Genomic DNA, 21,116 nt, shown 5'->3' on the forward strand with positions numbered 1-21,116 from the left:
GTACATGACTCCCTTGTATTCATTGAACAGAAAACGAGTCAAGCAATTTTCGAACAAACTGCCAGCCTTCGTGTCGACGGGTCGCTCTCGTGATATGTCACAGAATCTCCAACTCGACACTAGCCGCTTTGGCCTGACTTCCTTTCCATCGAATATACCTCAAGAATTACCGATTATACCCTGGATGTTCCTATAAGCCTATTTACCAGCCTGGATCTTATCTTCCGTCTCTCCCACGGAGCCTTTCTGTTTTTCGAGATGTAACATAGTACCCTCCTGGATTGCTTGCTTGGGAAACGTGTACGAAGCCCCTGTATGATCAAGAAAAGTGACGATATACAGAAGACCGATTCAGTCATGCAACTCAACTTACATCTGTTGAGTCCAAATGCGAACTTAAAGAGGACGAAGAATATCAGATAATTGGAGATCAACCTCCTCGGAAACCTCCCAATGGATAGCGGCTCGCTGGCTTTCCACCAGATTTCAGCCTGGCGCGAACGGGACAGAAGCCCCTTGGAGTTCCGTAAACAAAAAGCAAGGGCAGAGAATTAACTATGAGCCCGAGGCGAAAGATTCTACGGTGGTAGTGTTATGTGCAGACCGGTTCTATAACACTTTCAGGGAATATTCTGCGAAGGCATGCGAAACACGTCTCTCCAATCCCTGACGGTGGATCGGTACGGTCAGTTTCACAGTTCTACCTAATCATTTTGACCACCAACACCTTTCCACTCAGCAATTTGGGCGTTCTCCCAGATTTTCTCCGAATGTCCCTGAACAGTGACATCAATAGCCGCCCGCGCCAACACGTCCACCCGCACTGAGGGTGCAAGGCCCCGGACGCGATCGATAAATGACCCCTGGCGACTCAGCACCATGCCCGGGCGCATGATGTATGACTCAAAAGTCGTTGAGTGAGCAGCAGCTTCCTCTAGAAGGACGTTTTCTGCTTGACCCTAGGGTAGTCAGTATATCTAGGATCCCATTTGTGCGTAAAATCGAAGTCATACCCTCACACGACGATAGGCCGCATTGAACCACAGAGGCTTCGACTGGTCCCGCTCAGCCATTCCGCCGCTAAAATACACGAAACGAAATTTATGGCCAGCGGAGGCACCTTGTATTGCCTCAATTGAAGCAGTAAAGGCGTCGTTGAAGGCCTTGGCGGCCTGGCTGGTATACTCCAATGTCACCCGCCGGAAGACCTGTTCGTCCGAAGCGCGCGACGGTGTAACCCCTAGCGTCCAAATACAAGCGTCCGCGCCGCGGAGAGAGGCAGAGAGCTGGGGGTCTGAGTAGGAAAGATAATCCTGGTCTTGCATGCAGTGGACGTGGAGTTTGGGATGGGTAATGGGGAGTTCACGGCGGCATAAGGCGACAATAGAAGTGATAGAGGGATGGGCCAGGCATTGCGACAGAACCTCTTGTCCTATAAACCCAGTCGCACCAGCGAGAATTACCTTCATAACTCTGTTTGCAGAAGTTTTATAGACATACAGAGGTAGGGCAGTTTAACGCTTCGAGCAGTATGTGGTCATTGCAAGTGGCAGAAAGGGCTCTTACCGTGCGGGTGACGACTCGTAAAGAATGCCCAAAAATGATCGACAGCCTCCTCCCTTAAATTACTCGTTAGAAGTCATTGGTGTCGTGTCATCGACTTTTGGCCCCAGAGAGATACCGCAGGTGGGGAAGATGCATGCAGCTTTAGCGCTGATTTCCAAAGCCTCCTTCCCATTCTTGACCCGCACACCCACGCCAACGATTACTCTGTAATCTTGTTGGAACACGATTTGTCCTAATTGGAGCCTATCAGCCAACTACTCATCATTGCGTGTTTTAGATGTGCGAGTGGAGGCTCGAACGATGGCAACAACTAGACAGCAAGTGTGAGATGGACCTCGAAAGCAGTTGGGTTTCTAGGGAACACTCATTGCTAGCATTGGGCTTACGGAGTACTTGTTCGGGGGATTGTAAGAAGTCATTTTTGCGCCACTCGCATCATCTTGATAAGAAATGTTCGCCTGCATGGCTGGTTGCTTGGTCCAGTTATTAGCGGAACTATATAATCGGCTTCTTAGTCGGCTATGGTTCGTTTCTTATAAGTGGGACCGTGCGAACCCATTGATAATCTGTAATGGATTTAGACCTGGAGCATGGCCATCATATAACTGGCAACTATAGAACAGTCCGGCAGATGTAAAGACGATAGTACCGGAATAAATTCGACGCATGGTCTTGTGATTGGCCAATCATTGTTACTATTTACGCGGCTGACTCTCACCAGGAATGACGCCTGTTCACGACAACCAATACGGCGTAAAATGGTCGCTTCAGAATGTGTCTCTCAACGATGAGATCCATTGAAAGGTCCCTTGCTATGGCTCATTATTTACCACCGCGTCTTGTACATATAGATCTAAGACGAACCCCTTTCTCACGCCCTAGGACTTAGAATTCCGTCTCGGTGGCCTGGCATCAATTCTACGCTGAAAGCTTTTACCTCCAGTTCACGACCTAGAATTGCAGAAGAGCCCCGGAAATTACCCACTAGCGGTTACAATTCTATCCAGACTGATAATCCGACGGAGGAGGAGGAGCTGCCTGATTACAGGGCCGATCGGTTCTACCCCCTCATGCGGAATTACTAGCTAAAAATCCTGAGAGGAGAGCGGGTTTTTGGGACGACAATGGTATGGTTGTCGCCGTGCGTTCTGAACGTGTCTCAGCCGAGAGACAATGAATTCTTATTTTGTATCACTCTAACCGCTATTTACTGCAGGGAAATGGCTGGGTCTTGCACCCATACCTGACGCTCGAACCATGGAAACCCTTGAAACTCGCTTGGAAGACAACGCAGGCTCCCTTAGATTTATTTGAAGAGCATTTACCTGGATACACAAAAACCGAGCAAGGTCTAAATAAAGAGCCATTGGAGGATCCTTGGTTAAGAAAGGGGAAGGGATAGCATTATACCCTTTATACCAGACAACTTTATCTGCGAAACAGCCTATTTCCACCTATTTCACGACTATGTGCAATTACATAATAATATATAGAGTAAATTTACTTGCGCCTCAATTATTTATCTAGATGTGAATTAAAAAGAATAACGATAAATGTTTGGTGGCCTTATTCTGGCAAAGAGGACGATGAGATAAGGTGAAGCCGGTGATGTCAGTGCTCTCATTGTGACGTATAGCCCACTGAACCACAATACTCTGGGTCTACTTAGTATTTCAAGGCTGTCTAAATCCATATTCCAATAAATATATCCCTGTGCGATAAATCTATATTTTCTAGCCGCCTCCACGCTCAGAATCAATCGGCATTGTTCGTCGATGCTTGACCCTTACACTGATCCCCGATCGCAGAACTACCTCAATTCTAGACACCGCTTGATATCCCTGCTTATCTAGACGACCATCAAACCATACGACATATCATAGATCACTGACAATGCCGGGTGAAGTAATCGATCGGCCCAACCCCGAGGCTACTCCGTCGCATATTCCCGATGTGGTACAACAACTTCAAGTCCAGCTTGAACGCACAAGTCTGGATCAATCTGCTTGTGATGCGTTGATGAAGTTCCGCCGGGCAGCTTCTTATATTGCTGCAGGCAAGTTTAACCAATTGATGGCGCTATCAAAGCTAACAGGTTCGTTTTGTAGCGATGATCTTCCTGCAGGACGATGTCTATTTGGAGCGGGACTTAGTCCACGATGATATCAAACCTAGACTACTTGGTGAGCAATCTGTGACTTGATGCAAATCAACCATCTCCAATCATCCATGATGCTAACTGCGCCGTCATAGGACACTGGGGAACTTGTCCGGGATTAATCCTAGTATACTCTCATATGAATTACCTTATCCGACAACACAACCTGGATATGCTTTACGTCGTGGGGCCTGGACATGGTGCACCGGGTATTCTAGCCGCACTGTGGCTGGAAGGCTCCCTGGGGAAATTTTACCCACATTATTCGCGTGACGGCGAAGGTCTCAAACGTCTCATCTCGACTTTCAGCACCCCTGCCGGATTGCCCAGGTTAGTTACAAAGCTCGAAAGGGTGGACAGATAGAGCTAACCATTGCCAAGTCATATAAATGCGGAAACTCCTGGTTCTATCCATGAGGGTGGCGAACTGGGATATGCCCTTTCAGTTTCCTTCGGTGCGGCCATGGACAACCCAGACCTAATTGTCACCTGCGTCGTTGGTGATGGAGAAGCCGAGACTGGTCCAACTGCCACGTGAGTTTCTCGCGTATTGGTTGTCGACCTTGTATTAACAGAAGCCAGGTCATGGCATGCAATCAAATACCTCGATCCTGCAGAATCAGGGGCCGTGCTGCCCATCCTGCATGTTAACGGGTTCAAAATCAGCGAGCGGACCATCTACGGCTGTATGGACAATAAAGAACTAGTGACACTCTTTACTGGATTCGGGTATCAGGTGCGAATCGTTGAAAATATCGAAGATATCGATACCGACCTCCACTGCTCCATGATGTGGGCGGTGGAAGAAATTCGCAAGATCCAACAGGCAGCTCGTTCTGGCAAGCCGATCATGAAGCCCCGGTGGCCGATGATCATTTTGCGCACGCCAAAGGTATGCCATCATCTATTCCAACTATAGTGGGCCCGTGGCTGATTTTGCACGTCAAAGGGATGGTCGGGACCCAAGCAGCTGCATGGAGAATTCATCGAAGGGTCTTTCCATTCACACCAGGTGCCTCTTCCCGGCGCAAAAAAAGACAAGGAAGAACTCCAGGCACTGCAAAGATGGCTCTCCTCGTACATTCCCCACGAACTCTTTACCGAGTCCGGAGACGTCATTGAAGAGGTCAAGTCGATCATTCCGTCGGACGATTCCAAAAAACTTGGTCTGCGCGCGGAGTCATATAAGGGTTACATCCCCCCCAATCTTCCAGACTGGATGGAGTTTACTGTGGAGAAAAGCAGCAACGAGAGTTCCATGAAGATCATAGGCAAATTCATTGACAAAGTCTTCACTCTGAACCCGCACAGCGTTCGTCTGTTCTCTCCGGACGAACTGGAAAGCAATAAGCTCACCGCCGCCCTCGAACACACCAACAGAAATTTTCAATGGGATCAATTCTCCAATGCCAAAGGCGGCCGAGTCATTGAGGTGCTCAGCGAGCATATGTGCCAGGGCTTCATGCAAGGATATACGCTAACAGGCCGAGTGGGCATCTTCCCATCCTATGAAAGCTTTCTGGGGATCGTCCACACCATGATGGTGCAGTACGCCAAATTTATGAAAATGGTATGTCGAGACTGCTTTTTTTCCTTCCGCTGCATGCTGATACTGGGGACAGGCCCGCGAGACAGGGTGGCACCAAGATGTAGCTAGCATTAACTACATCGAGACCAGCACTTGGACGCGACAGGAGCACAACGGGTTTTCACATCAGAACCCATCATTCATTGGCAATGTCCTCAAGCTCAAACCAACCGCTGCGCGGGTGTATCTTCCGCCAGATGCCAATACTTTCCTGACGACCCTCCACCATTGCCTGAAATCGAAGAACTATGTCAACCTCATGGTGGGTTCAAAGCAGCCAACACCGGTCTACCTGTCCGCAGAGGAGGCAGAAAACCACTGCCGAGCGGGTGCTTCTATCTGGAAGTTCTGCAGCAAGGACGATGGCCTCAACCCCGACGTTGTTCTTGTGGGAATCGGTGTCGAAGTGATGTTCGAGGTCATCTACGCGGCCGCAATTCTACGACAGCGTTGCCCCGAGCTTCGTCTGCGGGTAATCAACGTGACGGACCTGATGATTCTAGAAAATGAAGGGGCACACCCGCATGCTCTGACAACCGAATCGTTCGACAATCTATTTACGGCCGACAAGCCCATCCATTTCAACTATCATGGGTACCCGAATGAATTGCAAGGCCTGCTTTTTGGCCGTCCACGCCTCGAGCGGGTGAGTATCGCTGGATATATAGAGGAGGGAAGTACCACCACGCCATTCGATATGATGCTTGCGAACAAGACGTCTCGGTTTGATGTGGCACGGGCGGCTGTCAAGGGAGCTTCCAGGTCGAACGAGAGAGTCCGAACTCGCGAGCAAGAACTCTCGATGGAATTGACGCAGAATATGGTTGATACCCGCAAGTATATTCTTGCGAATCGAAAGGGTGAGTTCAGGCCTTTGATTGATTGGTGCCGATGCTAACTTGAGTAGATCCAGATGACATGTATACAATGCCTAAATTCGAGTAGGACGGGAGTACAGAGGATAAAATCGTGGTGATACATCGATTGTACCGTAGTATTGCCCATAATTCGACGCCCAAAAGGTCGTTATTGCATAGAAAGATCAAATCCTCGTAGTCGGAGATATATTCGGTGTTCCCCGAAGAGGGTTAGTGCTGACGTAAGGGGTTGCTCCATCCAGATCAATCGAGTGATGAAAAGTCAACTTGATGAAACAGACGAGGCTTCTTCCATTCACCATCTACTCTCAGCGCCATCATGATGGGTCTAGCCATCCTGCCAGGCAGACGCAGTCAGGAATCCGACGTCCCGATCACTACACGAGAACAGCTTCTATAAAACCTATTAAAGTCGTCACGTTTCCCGCACAGACCGACTTGAGGCGCCTTTTTCTTTGAACGCGTGGCTTGCCTGTTAGATATACTGGCAACAGCGATGTGAACACGCAAGTGAATGGCGCAGCGATGAGATGTCGGCTGCCTATATACTCTATACCAAGACCTCGCGATATTGAGGCTTTTCGGTGTCTTCGGAACGCTGGGGCTCAGATCTAAACCCAAATGGGAGGAGCTTGCGAGTCGGACCAATTCTTCTGATGCCGGGGACGAAACCCGATGTTTGCCTGGCCCTAGGGCTTTCTCCGCTGGGCCCGAATCTTGTCCGGATCGCCGGCAGAATCAATCAGGTTGCTTCGTCACGGCGGCTGTCTCCGCCGGTACCCATCGGTGTCAACCATGGTGCCCAGTGATGGGAGAAAACAACGGCCGAGTGAATCCATCCGGTTCCCGACTTGCCTGTGGAATTCGGGCTTGCACTGCCCTATCGTATTACGTTGGACAGGATGGAAGATTCTGAAGGATCAGTTCCTGGTTCCTCAACCTAGACGTTTCTACATGTTACAATATCAAAGGAGCTATAGGCTCAGCCACTCTTTCGGTCTCTTCTCATCCTCTCCTTTGCATTCTGAATATAACCGTCGTAGTTTAATCGTCGCTCTCTTCCATTTCGCCATCCCCTTCATTCTGTCCTTTGCCTCTGTGTCCGCTCCACGGAACTAATTCAACTGTACCACAAAATGTCGCAATACGTGACTCCCGAATTCAGACAGCAGCTGCAAAGCAGCTGTCATCCTCTCATTGACGGACTAGACACCGCGTATGGCTATCAGCCCTCGCAGGCGGCTGGCATCGTGTTCCTCGTTCTTTTCGGCCTGTCAATGATCGCGCATACGATCCAGTTCACCTGGTCGAAAACGTGGTGGTGTGCCGTCTTCAGCGTTGGTTGTCTGAGTATGTCGTCCATCCTATACTTCGCCGCGTAACGCTAACGACGGGGTGTGGTATAGCGGAGATCATAGGTTGGGCTGGTCGAACATGGTCCTCGGAATGCCCGTATAACATGACCGCGTTCTTGATGCAAATCTCTACGCTGATCATCGGTGAGGCGCCCACCTCCAGTCTCAGACGCATAACCTAACCGACCCCCCAGCGCCCGTATTCTTTACCGCCGGAATATACGTCCTCCTCGGCCGCTTCATCCAGATCCTGGGCCGCGAGTCCTCCATCATGAGCCCGAACCTGTACCTCTGGATCTTCTGCACCTGCGACGTCATCTCGCTCGTCATCCAGGCCATCGGCGGCGGTCTCGCCTCCGTCGAGTCCGACAAGGTCAACGGGAACACCGCGCCAGGCACCCACATCATGGTCGCCGGCATCGTCTTCCAGCTCTTCTCGATCAGCGTCTTCGTGCTGTGCGCCGCTGACCACGTCCGCCGCGTCCTGCGCTACCGCCTCTGGGAGACCGTCGACGGCTCCTTCATCCCGCTCTTCTGCGCCATGATCTTCTCCGTGCTCTGCATCTACGTCCGGAGCATCTACCGTACAATCGAGCTGGCCGAGGGCTGGTCAGGCTACCTCATCACCACGGAGCGGTACTTCATCGCCCTTGATGGCGCCATGATGGTCGCCGCCGTCGTGGTCTTCAACGTCATCCATCCGGGCTTCATCATGCCCAAGTCGAACAAGCATGTCCACTCGCAGCCTCTCAGCGACGGCGAGACCATGCAGATGTACTGAGTGGTTTCACGCACCCGCTTTCCTTACTTCTTTCCTTGGATATATGTTATTAAGCGTGCATTATTAGATACGGACGGGATAATCATCGAGTAATGACAACTTCACCGAACCATTCATAGACATTATGAACCAATATCCCATAGACAGTCTCACAGAAACACCATAACGGATGAGAACTGGACCAGCAGTTAACCTAGACAATGCCCAACCAACTGCCGCGCAATCACCATACTCCATGATCGACGAAACCGAAACAAGCACGAGAGTAAGAAGAAAATAAAAAAGCGCCACAGCAACAACACATCACATCCCATCCACCCCCTCAATCCACCCAAACAGCGTCCCCACAACTACCGTCCCGACAGCCCAAACTCCACCCCAAGCGGCCGCCCCTTCGATATCGACGCCGTCCACCGTACCAGCCACCTGCACAACAGTATTGAGCAACAGCACGGCGGCCAGGACGAGCGTGCGCCCCGCCAGGACCTTCGTCTTTGGCGGCAGCCGGCCCCAGGTCTTCCGGTACACAGCGCAGGCGAGGTACTCGCCCTCGCGCTCGGCAGGGGACGCGCCGGCGGTGTCATCCTCGGCTGTGCGGGAGGCGGCCGCACTGCCCGCGGAGCTGACGAAGAGGAAGTCGCGCGCCGCGCAGCCGGCGGGCAGCAGCGCGAGGAAGAGAATGGGGAGACCTTCTGGGCCGGCGTGCACGGCAGTGATGTCCGGGATGTCGTGGAAGTGCAGTACCAGACGGGTGGGCAGGAAGGTGGCGTAGCTGAGGTAGAGCACGGTGGTGAATATGGAAGTCGCGGCCACGGTGGTATAGATGGTTGTCAGGCGATCTTGCAGGATGGCGCGGTTGACGATGGAGCTGTGTGCGAGGTCGCCGTGCACGGCGGACGGGTGACGCAGGAGGACGAACGGGAGGGAGGTGGTGACGAGGGTGATGGTGTAGGCGAGGAGGATGGAGGTCGGGCGGACATTGTAGAAGCTGGCGAGGAGGGCGTAGGTTGGGAGGTGGGTGAGGAAGATGAACGAGGTGACATCGCGCCCTGGACGTGCGTTAGAAATTGGAGCTGGAGAAGTCTGGGTAGATGGGCCGCTCACCGTCAAACCCGAGTATCCAGGCCAGTCCGACCTCGACGGCCTTCCAAGCCATGAGGCCCGCTACTTCCCACCATTCTTCGAGATGCTTGCTCACGCGGCCGAGCTCGCCCAGGGTGGCGCGCGAGGTGAGCGTGAAGAGCGTCGAGCTCATGATGAGACTGCTGAGGACGACGAGGATGAAGCGCACAGCTGGGGGGATGCGCTCGACCCTCGTGATCGACTTTTGGTGCAGCTTGCGCGCGCCTTCTTCCGCCTTGTGAGTGGTGCTTTTCGCGGCCGCGCTGGCGGCGGAGAGCGGTTCCTTCTTGCGTGGAGGCATTGCGCAGGGAGGTTCGAAGCGTAGGCGAGCTGCGACAGCGAGGAACGAGACGGAGAAGACGAGCCACAGCGAGCAACGAGGAAAGTTGGAGAGGAAAAGGAGGGAGTGGATGGAATGAAGGAGATGACGGAATGTTGCGCGGCGGGCGGTGAGCAGTGATGATGTCACCAGAGAGTATGAGGTCATCGCAAGGTCTTTCATTTCTATACGCGGCCTTCTTCCTTGGATTAGGTACCTAGAGCCGGTTCATGTCATTTACAATGTACTGTACAGCCTACCTCAGTCGTCCTTCTTCCCTTCGTCATCCTCCTCCGGCTTCTCCACCACCGAAAACTCCGCAACGCCGCTCTCGCGTCCTTTGTGGTCCCGCATCGCCAGCTGGTACTTGCCCTGGTTCCACAGGTCCTTGATCGTCAGCTCGCGGGTGCGACCCAGGCTCTCAATGTCTCCGATCCGCGTGAGAGTCGCCTCCAGGTGCTCGTCAAATCCGGGCCAGGAGCAGATGTCGCGGAAGGCGTTCTGCATCGGCACGGAATCCGCGCGCACCATTGCCCGCGAGTCAATGGTGAAGATGTTGTCGTGGTCGTATTTTTGGATGAAATCCGCTCGCGTCATAATCTCCCGCGCCTCGTGCAACGGGATCTGGGGGAGAATGTGGCCGATCTGGGGGTCGTAGGTCTTCTCCATCTCCTTCTCTTTATCCACCAAAGCCTTGGCCAGTACCATTGCCGCGGACTACCAGTCGTCAGTGGTCGATTCTGGCATGCGAAAGTAAACCAGGCCAACTTACCGAATATTTCTGCTCGTCCATGACATCGTCGTCCATCTCCATGCCAAGGATCCAGCACTTGTTCAGGAACCAAGTCTTCTCGGCCTGGCAGATGCTGTTGCAGAGCTTCATGAAGTCCTGTGCCTTGGCGACACGGTTGAGGAAGGATAATCGGCCGCCAACCTTGTTGTATACCTGCTCTAGGATATCGTAGGAAAGCTCCTCGCCAAAGTACTGCTTACGGTACCGCCGCAGGGCGTCGATTGCCCGTTCTTTGGGCAGGTCCGACACGGGAATGACTTCCATGCGGGTTGCGTACCGCTTTAGGCGTTCGTAGACCCAGTAGTCATCACTATTCAGAACAGTCGTCACCAGGTTGCTCGCCGCCCACTGTTCGGCGCGCTGCTGGATCATCTCCAGAAGGTCTTGACCGTCGTGGTCGTCCCGGACAAGATGGGTGCTGTTGACGATTAAGATCAGAGGAGTTTTACCGCTCTTTCTTCTAGCCATCGCCACCTTCTCGAGCTTATTGAAGGCACGTTCGATATCCAGGAGCGGAGTGGTATCGCGAGGGCCCTTAATACTGAAGAGACTCCCGATGTAGCTGGGCGTGCGTTAGTAAGAGTCGCGTAATAACCGGGGAACGAATCTTACTCTTCATGGAATTCAAAGTCCAGAGCCTTTCCGAGGCGGATGCGGAATATCTCCAGATCACCGTGGGCTTCAAACATGGCGCATCCTTCGCCGTCAATTTTGCGCATACCCTCGAGCAACATGGATGTCTTTCCAGTGCCCTTCTCGCCGATGATGAGGAAGTAGCGGCCGCCTCCGTGACCGGAGATGATCTGGTCGATCCGGGGCTGTTCATCCCGGAGGACCCAATGTTCCTCGTGGTGATAATCCTGACCGCTCGGCTTGACACCGGCGACCTCCAGGGCGGGGTCCCCAGGCTTGAAGGCATTTTCCATCTTCTGCAGGATCAAGTATTTGTAGTACTGGTGGTAGGAGTATCCGGCGATGCTGGAATGCGTCAGCGAGGGTGCTCGTTCAGTCAGCCGCCGATTACACGACGGTGATTTGGACCAGATTCATACCCGAGGACGGCAATGGAGGCGAATGTGGTGGCGGCCGTTTCGAACATGCGCAGGATGGTTCCTTTGAGGGTAGGATCGGGGTCAGATGAACCCCGATCTCCCGCGGCGGCGTCCTGGTCCAACGGATCCGGGGCATTGCAGAGAGAGGAGGCGGAGAAATCGCGAGCGGAATGGAAGGCCGGGAGAGGGCGGTTCAATTTGGGAGATCTGGCGGTGATGGCGACGACCCGCGGCGGCCTTACGATGGGAGAGAGGGACCGCGGCACATGTCGATACATCGACAGAAGCATGGTGTTGTATTCAATGGGAGCAAAGTCACCCCGGTCTCAGACGCGAATATATTCCGGTATGGCAAATTTCATAAAACCGATCCACGGACGGTGCTGGAAGAGGGAGATACGGTCTGCCAACAGGGTGACGTAGTGATACATTTAAGGGGAAGGGGAGAATGAGAAAGAGAATTGCGAGGGGGATCCCCAGGACGAGGGAATCCACGACAGGGATACGAAAGAGAGTACTGAGTGGGAACAAGGAAAAGAGAGAGAAGAAGGGAGAAGCAAAAGAGCGTGAAAGGTTGGGAGGTGGAAGAAACTGAATCGCATCCATCGATCGATCCATGAATTCTCCGATAAACACCGTGGCTGAGTCAGTGTGGCGGTGCATCACGGCTGTTGTGGATACGGGCGAACAAAGCAGAGTAGTATAGACACTCTTGATTATTAGATAATCAGTTACAAATATTGAATTAATCCCTATGGGTACTGTCTATTTGAAGTACTCTGTGAGGAAACTACTATATATACATTGTCTGTCGAGGTAGATCGGTTTAAGCTCCTGTCGGTGGCGTGGTACTAATACTCAAGCTTAAATTATTTTATGAAACGGCCTCTGAAGCCATTCGTCTTCAATGATTCCTTTTGGTGTTATCAGAGCAAGGGATACACTACGTGCACAGGCTGAATCTTACACATCAAGCAGGCTTGATTTATTCACGACAGTATCGTATTTTCTTAACAGCTTCTCGCCAGTGCATTCGATACGGGTTCGCAACAGGTCTGGGCAAAGCACCCCATTGTTGGAGCTCTGCCTGAATTTCAACCATGCAAGATCTGCGCTGGACTTGGATAGGATCTATTCTCTTCTTGGACTCGCCTCCGATCAGTCAATGATAGTCCCGGACTATGACGCCCCGGCCGCGCGAGTGTATACGGAACTCAGCGGTCAGTATATCACGCGCACGTCATCATTGCTCCCCCTGGTATTCTCCAGTGAGAGAAACAGCTATCCCGGTCTTCCGTCATGGGTGATCGACTGGACTGTTTGGCGTGAAACTATGCCATCCCCTCGCAAGTGCTGGCTTGACATCCTGCTTTCATTCAATTCCTGTGGCGATCTCCCTCAGACTGCACCCGTCGTCCAGGGAAACCGTCTTTCCTTATCTGGGGTACAGGTGGACTGGGTTTCGGGCGTTGGTAAGGCAATGGACCCGGATGATCAAAGATATAAATACCTGGAAGACTGGACGGAACTAGTTCGTACTTCCTCCTATAGTCACAAGGCGTACCCATCCGGATGCTCTTTGAAAGAGGCATGGTGGAGAACACTTTGCTTGGACAGCTGCTTGACCCTACACTCCAGCCGACGGGCCAGTAGAAAGGAGATTGACGAACTTAAAAAAGTGCTCGGTTTCTACTGTTCTGGCCCTGCAGAGCCTTGTAACCCGGACGCACCTGATACGGAAGACTCCAAGGTGGAGAATGTCGTCGAAGGGCAGTCCGATACCAAGTTCGCTCCAGCTCTAACAAATTACATGTTCCACACATACCACGTCTTTACCCCCAATCATAAAATGTTTGTTACAGACAAGGGATATATCGGACTTGGAGGAGAGAATACCGCGATTAATGACAAAGTGTTTGTCGTACCTGGACTGCAGGTACCGCTTCTCTTACGACCGGCGAATGAGGATATTCTAGGGCGGTTTCCATCCGGGTCACAGACTGAAACGTACTCCCTTGTCGGTGAGTGCTATGTTCATGGGATCATGGATGGCGAAATTGCTAGAGACCAAGGCTGCCATATCAAGCCACTCGTGATTGTGTAGATGGTTGCTTTGGCATCTTCCATCGACGTCGCCAGGCAAATCAATGAACCAAGTTTCTAGTTTCAGGCCATCGCCGCTTAACGGCGACTTGTAGTGCCCCGTAGGGAACCGCCGAATTGGCTGAGTGCATAATTCCGCCCTGGATAACTAGTACATGATGAGTCAGCTATACATTGTGCGCTGACTAACCCCCTCCACGAGGTATACAGCATCTCCAGCTGGCAGAAACTTGCAAACAAATAAAGACTCTGTAGAATTCTGTCAATAATTGAGTCTTGACAACGATCTACATGATTCTACCAGAAAAATCTCAACACCCTCACCCTTCGGCCCGCCAACTGTAGTGGGCCTCCCCGAGCACTTCCGAGCGTCTTCCGCATCCGCGAAATTTTCTCCCGCCCGGATTTTCTCCAGCTTCATCTGATCCTCTTCTCCATCTTTCTCGTTGATCGTGGTCCGGTACGGGGTTTGTGTTTGCCATTGCCCTGTCCATTTGTACTATATCCTTTCTTCATTCAATCGTATTTTCGTTTGATTTCTTCCTTTCCCTTCCTATATATCCTTTTTCTTTTCCCGTCCTGAGCTTCCTGGTGTCGAGTGACCGGTCCAACGACACTGGCACCCTTCTTCTTCGCCTCATTCTTCTATCTCTTACCAACCCTTCTTCTCGTTCTTCTTCCAAACCGTCTCAATGGCCCAGACCAATGGTGAGCTGGAGCACTCGAAAGGCATGTCCTCACCCGCCGTTCCGTCCGCCCGAATGGCTAGCCTCTGGTGCGCTGGACTCCCCCAGGTTAACCGTCTGTTACAGAGTCTCCTGAGCAGGTCGCCAATGGAACCAATGTTGAGGGAGAGCAGGCTGAGGAGAATGCCGGAGGTATGTATCTTCTCAACAGCTTGGTCCGTCCAAAAGCGAACTGACCCTCTTCTCCGCAGGCCTTTTCCAGATCTCGGTCAAGCTCCCCCATGAGCCCTACAAGATCCAGGTGATGGTGGGTTACTAGCTCCCGGGTTTGAACAGAACATGCCTAGGAGTTCTCCCTAACATAATCTCCCTCCAGGTGTCGAGCCAAGAACAAGTTCAGGATGTCCGTCAATCCATCGTCGAGCTCCCGAGCACATTCCAATACACTTGCTTCCATCTCGAGTTCAACGGCAAGCGCATCAACGATTTCGTTGAGCTGTCGGAGGTGCCCGACCTCCAGGCCGACTCCGAGATCGTTCTTGTCGAGGACCCCTACACTGAGAAGGAGGCCCGCATGCATGTCGTTCGCATGAGAGAACTGGTCGGTGCCGCCGGTGACCGCGTGGACAACATCCAGGGTGTTAACGCCGGCCTGTCGCTCCACGACGCCATTGCCGCCGAGGCCGCTGCTGGGGAGACTTCCGACAAGGAGCACTCTCTGACCAAGTACGACATTGCCGGCTCTTCCTCTCTTAAGACCATTCTTCCTCGTGCGGAGGCGCCCCTCCCCAAGACGGTCAAGTCCATCTCTCTCTCCCCGTGGAACCCTGCCCCCTACCACCTTCGGCAGAAGGGCCACCTGCTCTACCTCCAGGTCACCACCAACGAGGGCGAGCAGTTCCAGATCACCTCCCACGTGTCCGGCTTCTACGTTAACAAGTCCTCGAATGCCAAGTTCGATCCTTTCCCCAAGACCGTCCCCAAGAAGCGCAGCGCGCACTCGCTTCTCACCTTGATCTCTCAGCTGTCTCCCTCTTTCAACTCTTCCTTCGAAGCCCTGCAGGAAGCCAACAACCAGAAGGACCTCCTGACCACCTTCCCCTTCCAGAACGCTATCCCGAACAACCCCTGGCTTGTGCCTCCTCCCTCATCCAACGTGAACGCCCACCAGCCGGACATCACTCGTTCTCAGGAGAACTACCTGATTGCTGGCGCGGACAACGCCGAGACTCTGCGCGACTGGAACGAGGAGTTCCAGACCACCCGGGAACTCCCCCGCGAAACGGTCCAGGACCGTGTTTTCCGGGAGCGCCTGACCTCCAAGCTGTTCGCTGACTACAACGAGGCTGCTGCCCGCGGTGCCGTCCTGGTCGCCCGCGGAGAGGTCGCTCCTCTGAACCCCACGGAGGAGCGTGATGCTCAGATCTTCGTCTACAACAACATCTTCTATTCCTTTGGTGCTGATGGAGTTGGCACCTTCGCTTCGGAAGGTGGTGATGAGGCGGCTCGTGTTGCCGTCGGCAAGGATGTTCTTGGTATCAAGGCTGTGAACCAGCTCGACATCAATGGCCTCTTCACCCCCGGTACTATTGTTGTGGATTACCTTGGCAAGCGTATCGTGGGTCAGAGCATCGTCCCTGGTATCTTCAAGCAGCGGGAGCCTGGTGAGAACCAGATTGACTATGGCGGTGTCGAGGGCAAGGATGTCGTCGCCACCCACCCGGACTTCGCCCCCGTGTTCGAGAAGCTGTCCAAGGCCCTGCGCATCAAGAAGCACCCCGTGTGGGACAAGGATGGAAAGCGTCACGATCTGGAGGGCAGTGTCGAGACCAAGGGTCTTCTTGGTACCGATGGCCGCAAGTACGTCCTGGATCTCTACCGCGTCACTCCCCTGGATATCATGTGGCAGGAGGAACCGGGCAGCGATGTGTACCCTCATCGCATGTCCATCCTGAGACTCGAGCTGGTTGAGTCGTACTGGAGACACAAGATGAGCCAGTATGTGAAGGCCGAAGTCGAGCGTCGCCGCAGCGCCAAGGAAGCCGCCAAGAAGGAACAGTCTGAGACTGAGTCCAAGGAGGAGGGTTCCGAGGAGAAGAGTGAAGAGGCTCTGGAACAGGAGCGCGTTGATATCTCTGGATTTTCCCTCGCTTTGAACCCCGATGTCTGCAGCGGCCAGGTCCCTCAGACCGCCGAAGAGAAGGAACAGTGGGCGCAGGATGAGAAGGAGGTCCGGGATACCTGCGATTTCTTGCGTTTCAAGGTTATGCCCGAGTTGGTCCAAGATCTGCACGATGGTGACGTTGGATTCCCCATGGATGGACAGTCCCTTAGCCAGCTCCTGCACAAGCGCGGTATCAACATCCGTTATCTGGGCAAGTTGGCTCAGATGTCCAAGGAGAAGGGCGCTCGTCTGGACGCTCTGACTACCCTCCTTGTCCAGGAGATGATCGCCCGTGCCTTCAAGCATATTGCAAACAACTATCTCCGCAACGTCCCGGCTCCTTTCGTTGCCTCCTGCCTTGCTCACCTCCTCAACTGCCTCCTCGGTGCCGATGTCAATGCCAACCCTCGCGCGGAGATCGACTCCTCCCTGCGCGAGGTTTATCCTGAGGGCGATTTCTCCTTCGAGAAGGCCACCCCTGCCTCTCTCCGGGCCGACATCGAGAAGCAGGTTATCCTTCGATACCGCTTCACTCTGGATGCTGAATGGCACAACTCCCTGAGACACCTTCAGCTGCTCCGTGACATCGCCATCAAGTTGGGTATCCAGCTCGGCGCCCGGGAGTTCGTATTCGCCAAGGCTGATCTCCCCAAGAGTCCGGTCACCAACGGTGTCAACGGTCACGATGACAGTGGCAACAGCAAGAACAAGAAGAAGAAGAAGGGCGGCGACTCCAACTCTCCCGCCCGTGCTGCTGTCGAGGAAAAGTCTGCCCTCTCCATTGTTGTGGACGACATCGTCAATGTTGTTCCTCTGGTTAAGGATGCTTCTCCTCGCAGTTCCCTTGCGGAGGAGGCTCTGGAAGCCGGACGTATCTCGCTTATGCAGAATCAGAAGCAGCTGGGCCAGGAGCTCATCTTGGAGTCTCTGTCTCTGCATGAGCAGATCTACGGTATTCTGCACCCCGAGGTCGCCAAGCTCTATCATCAGCTGTCCATGCTGTACTACCAGACTGATGAGAAGGAGGCCGCCGTGGAGCTGGCCCGCAAGGCGGTCATCGTTACCGAACGTACACTGGGTGTCGACTCCGCCGATACCATCCTGAGCTACCTCAACCTCAGCTTGTTCGAGCATTCGTCGGGCAACACCAAGACCGCTTTGGCCTACATCAAGCACGCCATGGACCTGTGGAAGATCATCTTCGGGGCCAACCACCCTGACTCCATCACAACCATGAACAATGCCGCCGTGATGCTGCAGCACCTCAAGCAGTACGCCGACTCTCGTAAGTGGTTCGAGGCCTCGCTTGTCGTCTGCGAGTCTCTGTTTGGTAAGCAGTCGATCAACACCGCCACTATCCTGTTCCAGCTCGCCCAGGCTCTGGCTCTCGACCAGGACTCCAAGGGCGCCGTCGGAAAGATGCGCGACGCCTACAACATCTTCCTCCAGCAGCTGGGTCCCAACGACCGTAACACCAAGGAGGCGGAGACCTGGCTGGAGCAGCTTACTCAAAATGCCGTGTCGATTGCCAAACACGCCAAGGACATCCAGGCTCGCCGCTTGCGTCGCATCAACATGACTCCCCGGACGCTTGGCACCAAGGTGCAGCCTCAGGTCGGCCAGACTGCCCCCGAGACCGCCGGCGCCAGCTCCAGCACCAGCCTGGACTCGCGTAGCATTGATGAGCTGCTGAAGTTCATCGAAGGCGGCGACACTACCAGCTCTTCCCGCTCCAAGCAGAAGAAGCGGGCTGCCGCCAGCAACCCCAAGCTCCGTGGCTCTAAGAAGTCGTCGGCTTAAGCTGGGGTTCTCTTTTGATTATTTTCGTCCTTTCTGGGTTACATAAAAGAAAATTTATATTCCTTTCACCCTGACCTGTGTTAACAGTTAGATATACTATGTCGAGACGTCATTGTCTCGGATTGATATGTTGGATGAGCGGGATGACAGCCTTGTTCTTTCTCTGGTTGGGTTGTTTTTTTGTTTTATTCTGTAGAAAGCTCTCTACTCTGGTGGTTTGGGTTGGTCCATCGCGGGCAGTGCATAGCAAGGTCAGGCGATTTGCATGCTGGGAATTTTCTGGTGTGTCTGTGTACTATATAATGAGATTTATATGCATCTGAATGAAATACGCATGGGTGGTTGCAATATCATCCTTTACCGGCGCAATCAGCCTCTTCCAAGTAATGAAAGCGATGAAGATCGACTGTTCGCTTTACCAGGGAACATTTACCTTTGTTCTGATGTAAGATGGGAAGCCTAGTACCGCTTCGCAGTGCCAACACGATAGAAATCCATGATAGGATATCGGACTGTAGCAAATGCCTGCCGCCCCGCTACGAGAGACAATATCTAAACTGACACGGGACTTGTACAGGTTACTAATACGACTGTCATGGTCTATAGGTCACTAACTATTATCGCATAGGCCAATGTTGCCTTATCTTGTCGATCCTAGTACAAAGCCAGCTTAGGCTAGGCCACCCGTCCCCGTCAGTCTCCGAGTATACGGCGCATAAATACCTAGCCCCTGAAGGCGTTAGTTACGGACACCTATATTCACGTCAGTCATAGCCGTAATTGTCGGCTTCAACTGATACCTTCTAATGCAGCAGTAGGTATCTAACATTTACCTACGTGCAGTTTTCGGTAACAACTCCGTCTTTATACAGGAAAACAACGCTGGAACAAGAATATACCTGCATCATGAATTCTCTACAAGAGGGGTGCGACAAAACAAATGACCTGTCCAAGCTCATCCCATCCATCATTGATGAGATCTCCGCCGTATCCCCCGAAAGACTCTACGGCGAAGTGCCGGTCTCTCCGACAGGATGTGGTTCAGGCACGAGAAAGGTCACTTATAGGATGCTCGCCAACGTGATAAATGGCATGGCCTGGTGGATCACCGAAACACTGGGCGCGAGTCGAGATCCCGATTTCGAGACACTGTCGTATATCGGTCCCAACGACATGGGTCACAACATCGTGCTGCTAGGGGCCGTCAAAGCCGGCTATAAACTACTATTAGTATCGCCCCGGTACGGAACAGTTGGACAGGCGAGGTTGATGAAGGAAACAAACTGCAACAAACTTCTAATTTCTCCAGCACACCCTACGTCACAGGCAGCTGCCCTTGCTGCCGAAGTGGACAACTTGGGCGTCTGGACGATCCCAGATCTCCCCAGCCTCTTTAGTACGCAATATAGTCACTTCCCCTACAGCAAGACCTACGAACAGGGCAAAACAGATCCCCTGGTCGTGATCCATACCTCAGGCACATCCGGCCTCCCCAAAACGATTGTCTGGACTCTCGAATGGGCCGTGGCTTTCGCCCGACAGCGACACCTTCAGCCACCGTCGGGGTTTGAATCTCTCGACTCGACCGTCCAGGGGGTCCGCATCTTGAGTTTAATGCCGCCATTTCATGCTGGACATTTGTTCGCTAGTCTCCTTTTCACGATATACTGCGGAAGCACTTGCGTGTGGCCGCCAGCTGGAATGCCGCCAAGCGCGCAAACAGCCGCATACATGGCAAAGAACGTGCCGCTCGACACTCTCTGGCTCTTACCTGCGCATATCGATGAGCTGGGTGCCGACCCGCAGCTCATCGATAGCATCAGCGGGAGTGGGGTCGACACTCTCTTTTGGGCGGGTGGTCCTGTTTTGGAAAAGTCGGGTGAAGCAATCGCCAAGCAGCTTCAGTTATGCACGACGTGTGGTTCAACCGAGACGGGGATGTGGCCGTCAATCCGCACGGCTGGCCATTGGGACGCCAACACTTGGCGGTATATGTGTTTTCATCCCCGAGCGAACCTTCACTTCCAAGAGCAGACCGATGGTCTGTTTGGCGCGGTCTTCGAGAAGCCCTCTTGTGATGAGGAGGTACCGCCGGCTTTCTGCATTTTTACGCAGGACAGTCAATTCGATACAAAGGACCTGTTTCGCCAGCACTCAAGGCTGGGTGACTACACTTGTTGGACTTATCATGGTCGCAGTGACGACCTACAGGTCTTCCAGACGGGCTTTAAATGGCATCCTGTCGCTGCAGAACGTCGCATTGTGACTGAAAGCCGAGGAGATATACAGGAGGCATTGTTGATAGGCACCGGCCGCACAGAGATAGTAGCACTATTCGAACTGTCAGCAGATACTCAGCTACAGATTGATAAGCTTCGAGAGACTGGGCGTGAAGGTGAAAGTAGGAGAAAACTGGGAGAGGTGTTGGATGGAATATGGCCTACTATCGAGGAGGTGAACCGATCTGCCCCCGTCTATGTTCGAATCAGCCGTGATCGAGTTGTCTTTACAGACTCTGGGCGCCCTATGGTTAGAACAGCCAAAGGGAGCATTCAGCGCAAGCAAACAGTGGCGGACTATGAGGGACAGATCCAGGAGGTGCTGGAGGGTGTTCACATCACTCAGAAACCTTACTGATGTTTATATAAACGCAACACAAACTCGTCATGATACAACAGTCTCGACTGCGCTATTAACCAGCGTAAAGAGCACTAGAAGACAGAGAAGGTTCAATGTCAAATGAGTGGCATA

The 21,116-nt window shown here is 53.0% G+C and overlaps 7 protein-coding genes across 7 annotated transcripts; 4 read left to right on the forward strand and 3 right to left on the reverse strand.

The window, feature by feature from the left end:
• Positions 1–407: 407 nt before the first annotated feature.
• Positions 408–1,639, reverse strand: BDV59DRAFT_82843 (putative nucleoside-diphosphate-sugar epimerase). The gene is made up of 2 exons (XM_073697161.1): positions 1,014–1,639; positions 408–959 (listed from the first exon to the last, which is right to left on the reverse strand). The coding sequence occupies exons 1-2, from the start codon at positions 1,467–1,469 to the stop codon at positions 705–707; spliced, it is 711 nt and encodes a 236-aa protein (XP_073551754.1). The 5' UTR covers positions 1,470–1,639; the 3' UTR covers positions 408–704.
• Positions 1,640–3,459: 1,820 nt separating this feature from the next.
• Positions 3,460–6,257, forward strand: BDV59DRAFT_198438 (putative phosphoketolase; the record flags this gene model as incomplete). Its single annotated transcript, XM_073693156.1, has 7 exons — positions 3,460–3,661; positions 3,820–4,054; positions 4,106–4,258; positions 4,307–4,616; positions 4,674–5,294; positions 5,347–6,172; positions 6,220–6,257. 7 exons carry the CDS (start codon positions 3,460–3,462, stop codon positions 6,255–6,257), a joined length of 2,385 nt encoding a protein of 794 aa, XP_073551755.1.
• Positions 6,258–6,988: 731 nt separating this feature from the next.
• Positions 6,989–8,856, forward strand: BDV59DRAFT_82860 (RTA1 domain-containing protein). The gene is made up of 3 exons (XM_073697162.1): positions 6,989–7,540; positions 7,597–7,689; positions 7,740–8,856. Exons 1-3 carry the CDS (start codon positions 7,327–7,329, stop codon positions 8,324–8,326), a joined length of 894 nt encoding a protein of 297 aa, XP_073551756.1. The 5' UTR covers positions 6,989–7,326; the 3' UTR covers positions 8,327–8,856.
• On the reverse strand, positions 8,630–9,749 carry BDV59DRAFT_198440 (uncharacterized protein; the record flags this gene model as incomplete). Its single annotated transcript, XM_073693157.1, has 2 exons — positions 8,630–9,375; positions 9,431–9,749. The coding sequence occupies 2 exons, from the start codon at positions 9,747–9,749 to the stop codon at positions 8,630–8,632; spliced, it is 1,065 nt and encodes a 354-aa protein (XP_073551757.1).
• Positions 9,750–9,900: 151 nt separating this feature from the next.
• Positions 9,901–12,369, reverse strand: BDV59DRAFT_82896 (ATP-binding protein). The gene is made up of 4 exons (XM_073697163.1): positions 11,613–12,369; positions 11,173–11,538; positions 10,540–11,122; positions 9,901–10,484 (listed from the first exon to the last, which is right to left on the reverse strand). The coding sequence occupies exons 1-4, from the start codon at positions 11,900–11,902 to the stop codon at positions 10,029–10,031; spliced, it is 1,695 nt and encodes a 564-aa protein (XP_073551758.1). The 5' UTR covers positions 11,903–12,369; the 3' UTR covers positions 9,901–10,028.
• A 1,720-nt stretch (positions 12,370–14,089) lies between these two features.
• BDV59DRAFT_169520 (translation initiation factor 3 subunit CLU1) lies at positions 14,090–18,730 on the forward strand. Its single transcript, XM_073688264.1, has 4 exons — positions 14,090–14,444; positions 14,528–14,593; positions 14,653–14,708; positions 14,778–18,730. The coding sequence occupies exons 1-4, from the start codon at positions 14,408–14,410 to the stop codon at positions 18,363–18,365; spliced, it is 3,747 nt and encodes a 1,248-aa protein (XP_073551759.1). The 5' UTR covers positions 14,090–14,407; the 3' UTR covers positions 18,366–18,730.
• Positions 18,731–19,117: 387 nt separating this feature from the next.
• BDV59DRAFT_82928 (uncharacterized protein) lies at positions 19,118–21,088 on the forward strand. The gene has a single exon (XM_073697164.1). The coding sequence runs from the start codon at positions 19,272–19,274 to the stop codon at positions 21,000–21,002; it is 1,731 nt and encodes a 576-aa protein (XP_073551760.1). The 5' UTR covers positions 19,118–19,271; the 3' UTR covers positions 21,003–21,088.
• The last annotated feature ends 28 nt before the right edge of the window (positions 21,089–21,116 follow it).

This window comes from Aspergillus ambiguus (genome assembly GCF_047715705.1).
Source record: "Aspergillus ambiguus strain CBS 117.58 unplaced genomic scaffold BDV59scaffold_3, whole genome shotgun sequence".
Classification (NCBI taxonomy): Eukaryota; Fungi; Ascomycota; class Eurotiomycetes; order Eurotiales; family Aspergillaceae; genus Aspergillus; species Aspergillus ambiguus.

Excerpts from the sequence above, each read along its gene's own strand:
- BDV59DRAFT_82896 (XM_073697163.1), bottom strand. The coding sequence starts at position 11,902 with ATGCTTCTGTCGATGTATCGACATGTGCCGCGGTCCCTCTCTCCCATC. Across the intron at positions 11,539-11,612 it reads GCCTCCATTGCCGTCCTCGG|CATCGCCGGATACTCCTACC; the intron begins GTATGAATCTGG and ends GACGCATTCCAG. Across the intron at positions 11,123-11,172 it reads GACTTTGAATTCCATGAAGA|CTACATCGGGAGTCTCTTCA; the intron begins GTAAGATTCGTT and ends ACGCACGCCCAG.
- BDV59DRAFT_82843 (XM_073697161.1), bottom strand. The coding sequence starts at position 1,469 with ATGAAGGTAATTCTCGCTGGTGCGACTGGGTTTATAGGACAAGAGGTT. Across the intron at positions 960-1,013 it reads CGGCCTATCGTCGTGTGAGG|GGTCAAGCAGAAAACGTCCT; the intron begins GTATGACTTCGA and ends TGACTACCCTAG.
- BDV59DRAFT_82860 (XM_073697162.1), top strand. The coding sequence starts at position 7,327 with ATGTCGCAATACGTGACTCCCGAATTCAGACAGCAGCTGCAAAGCAGC. Across the intron at positions 7,541-7,596 it reads CTTCAGCGTTGGTTGTCTGA|CGGAGATCATAGGTTGGGCT; the intron begins GTATGTCGTCCA and ends GGTGTGGTATAG. Across the intron at positions 7,690-7,739 it reads AATCTCTACGCTGATCATCG|CGCCCGTATTCTTTACCGCC; the intron begins GTGAGGCGCCCA and ends CCGACCCCCCAG.
- BDV59DRAFT_169520 (XM_073688264.1), top strand. The coding sequence starts at position 14,408 with ATGGCCCAGACCAATGGTGAGCTGGAGCACTCGAAAG. Across the intron at positions 14,445-14,527 it reads TGAGCTGGAGCACTCGAAAG|AGTCTCCTGAGCAGGTCGCC; the intron begins GCATGTCCTCAC and ends CGTCTGTTACAG. Across the intron at positions 14,709-14,777 it reads CCTACAAGATCCAGGTGATG|GTGTCGAGCCAAGAACAAGT; the intron begins GTGGGTTACTAG and ends ATCTCCCTCCAG.
- BDV59DRAFT_82928 (XM_073697164.1), top strand. The coding sequence starts at position 19,272 with ATGAATTCTCTACAAGAGGGGTGCGACAAAACAAATGACCTGTCCAAG.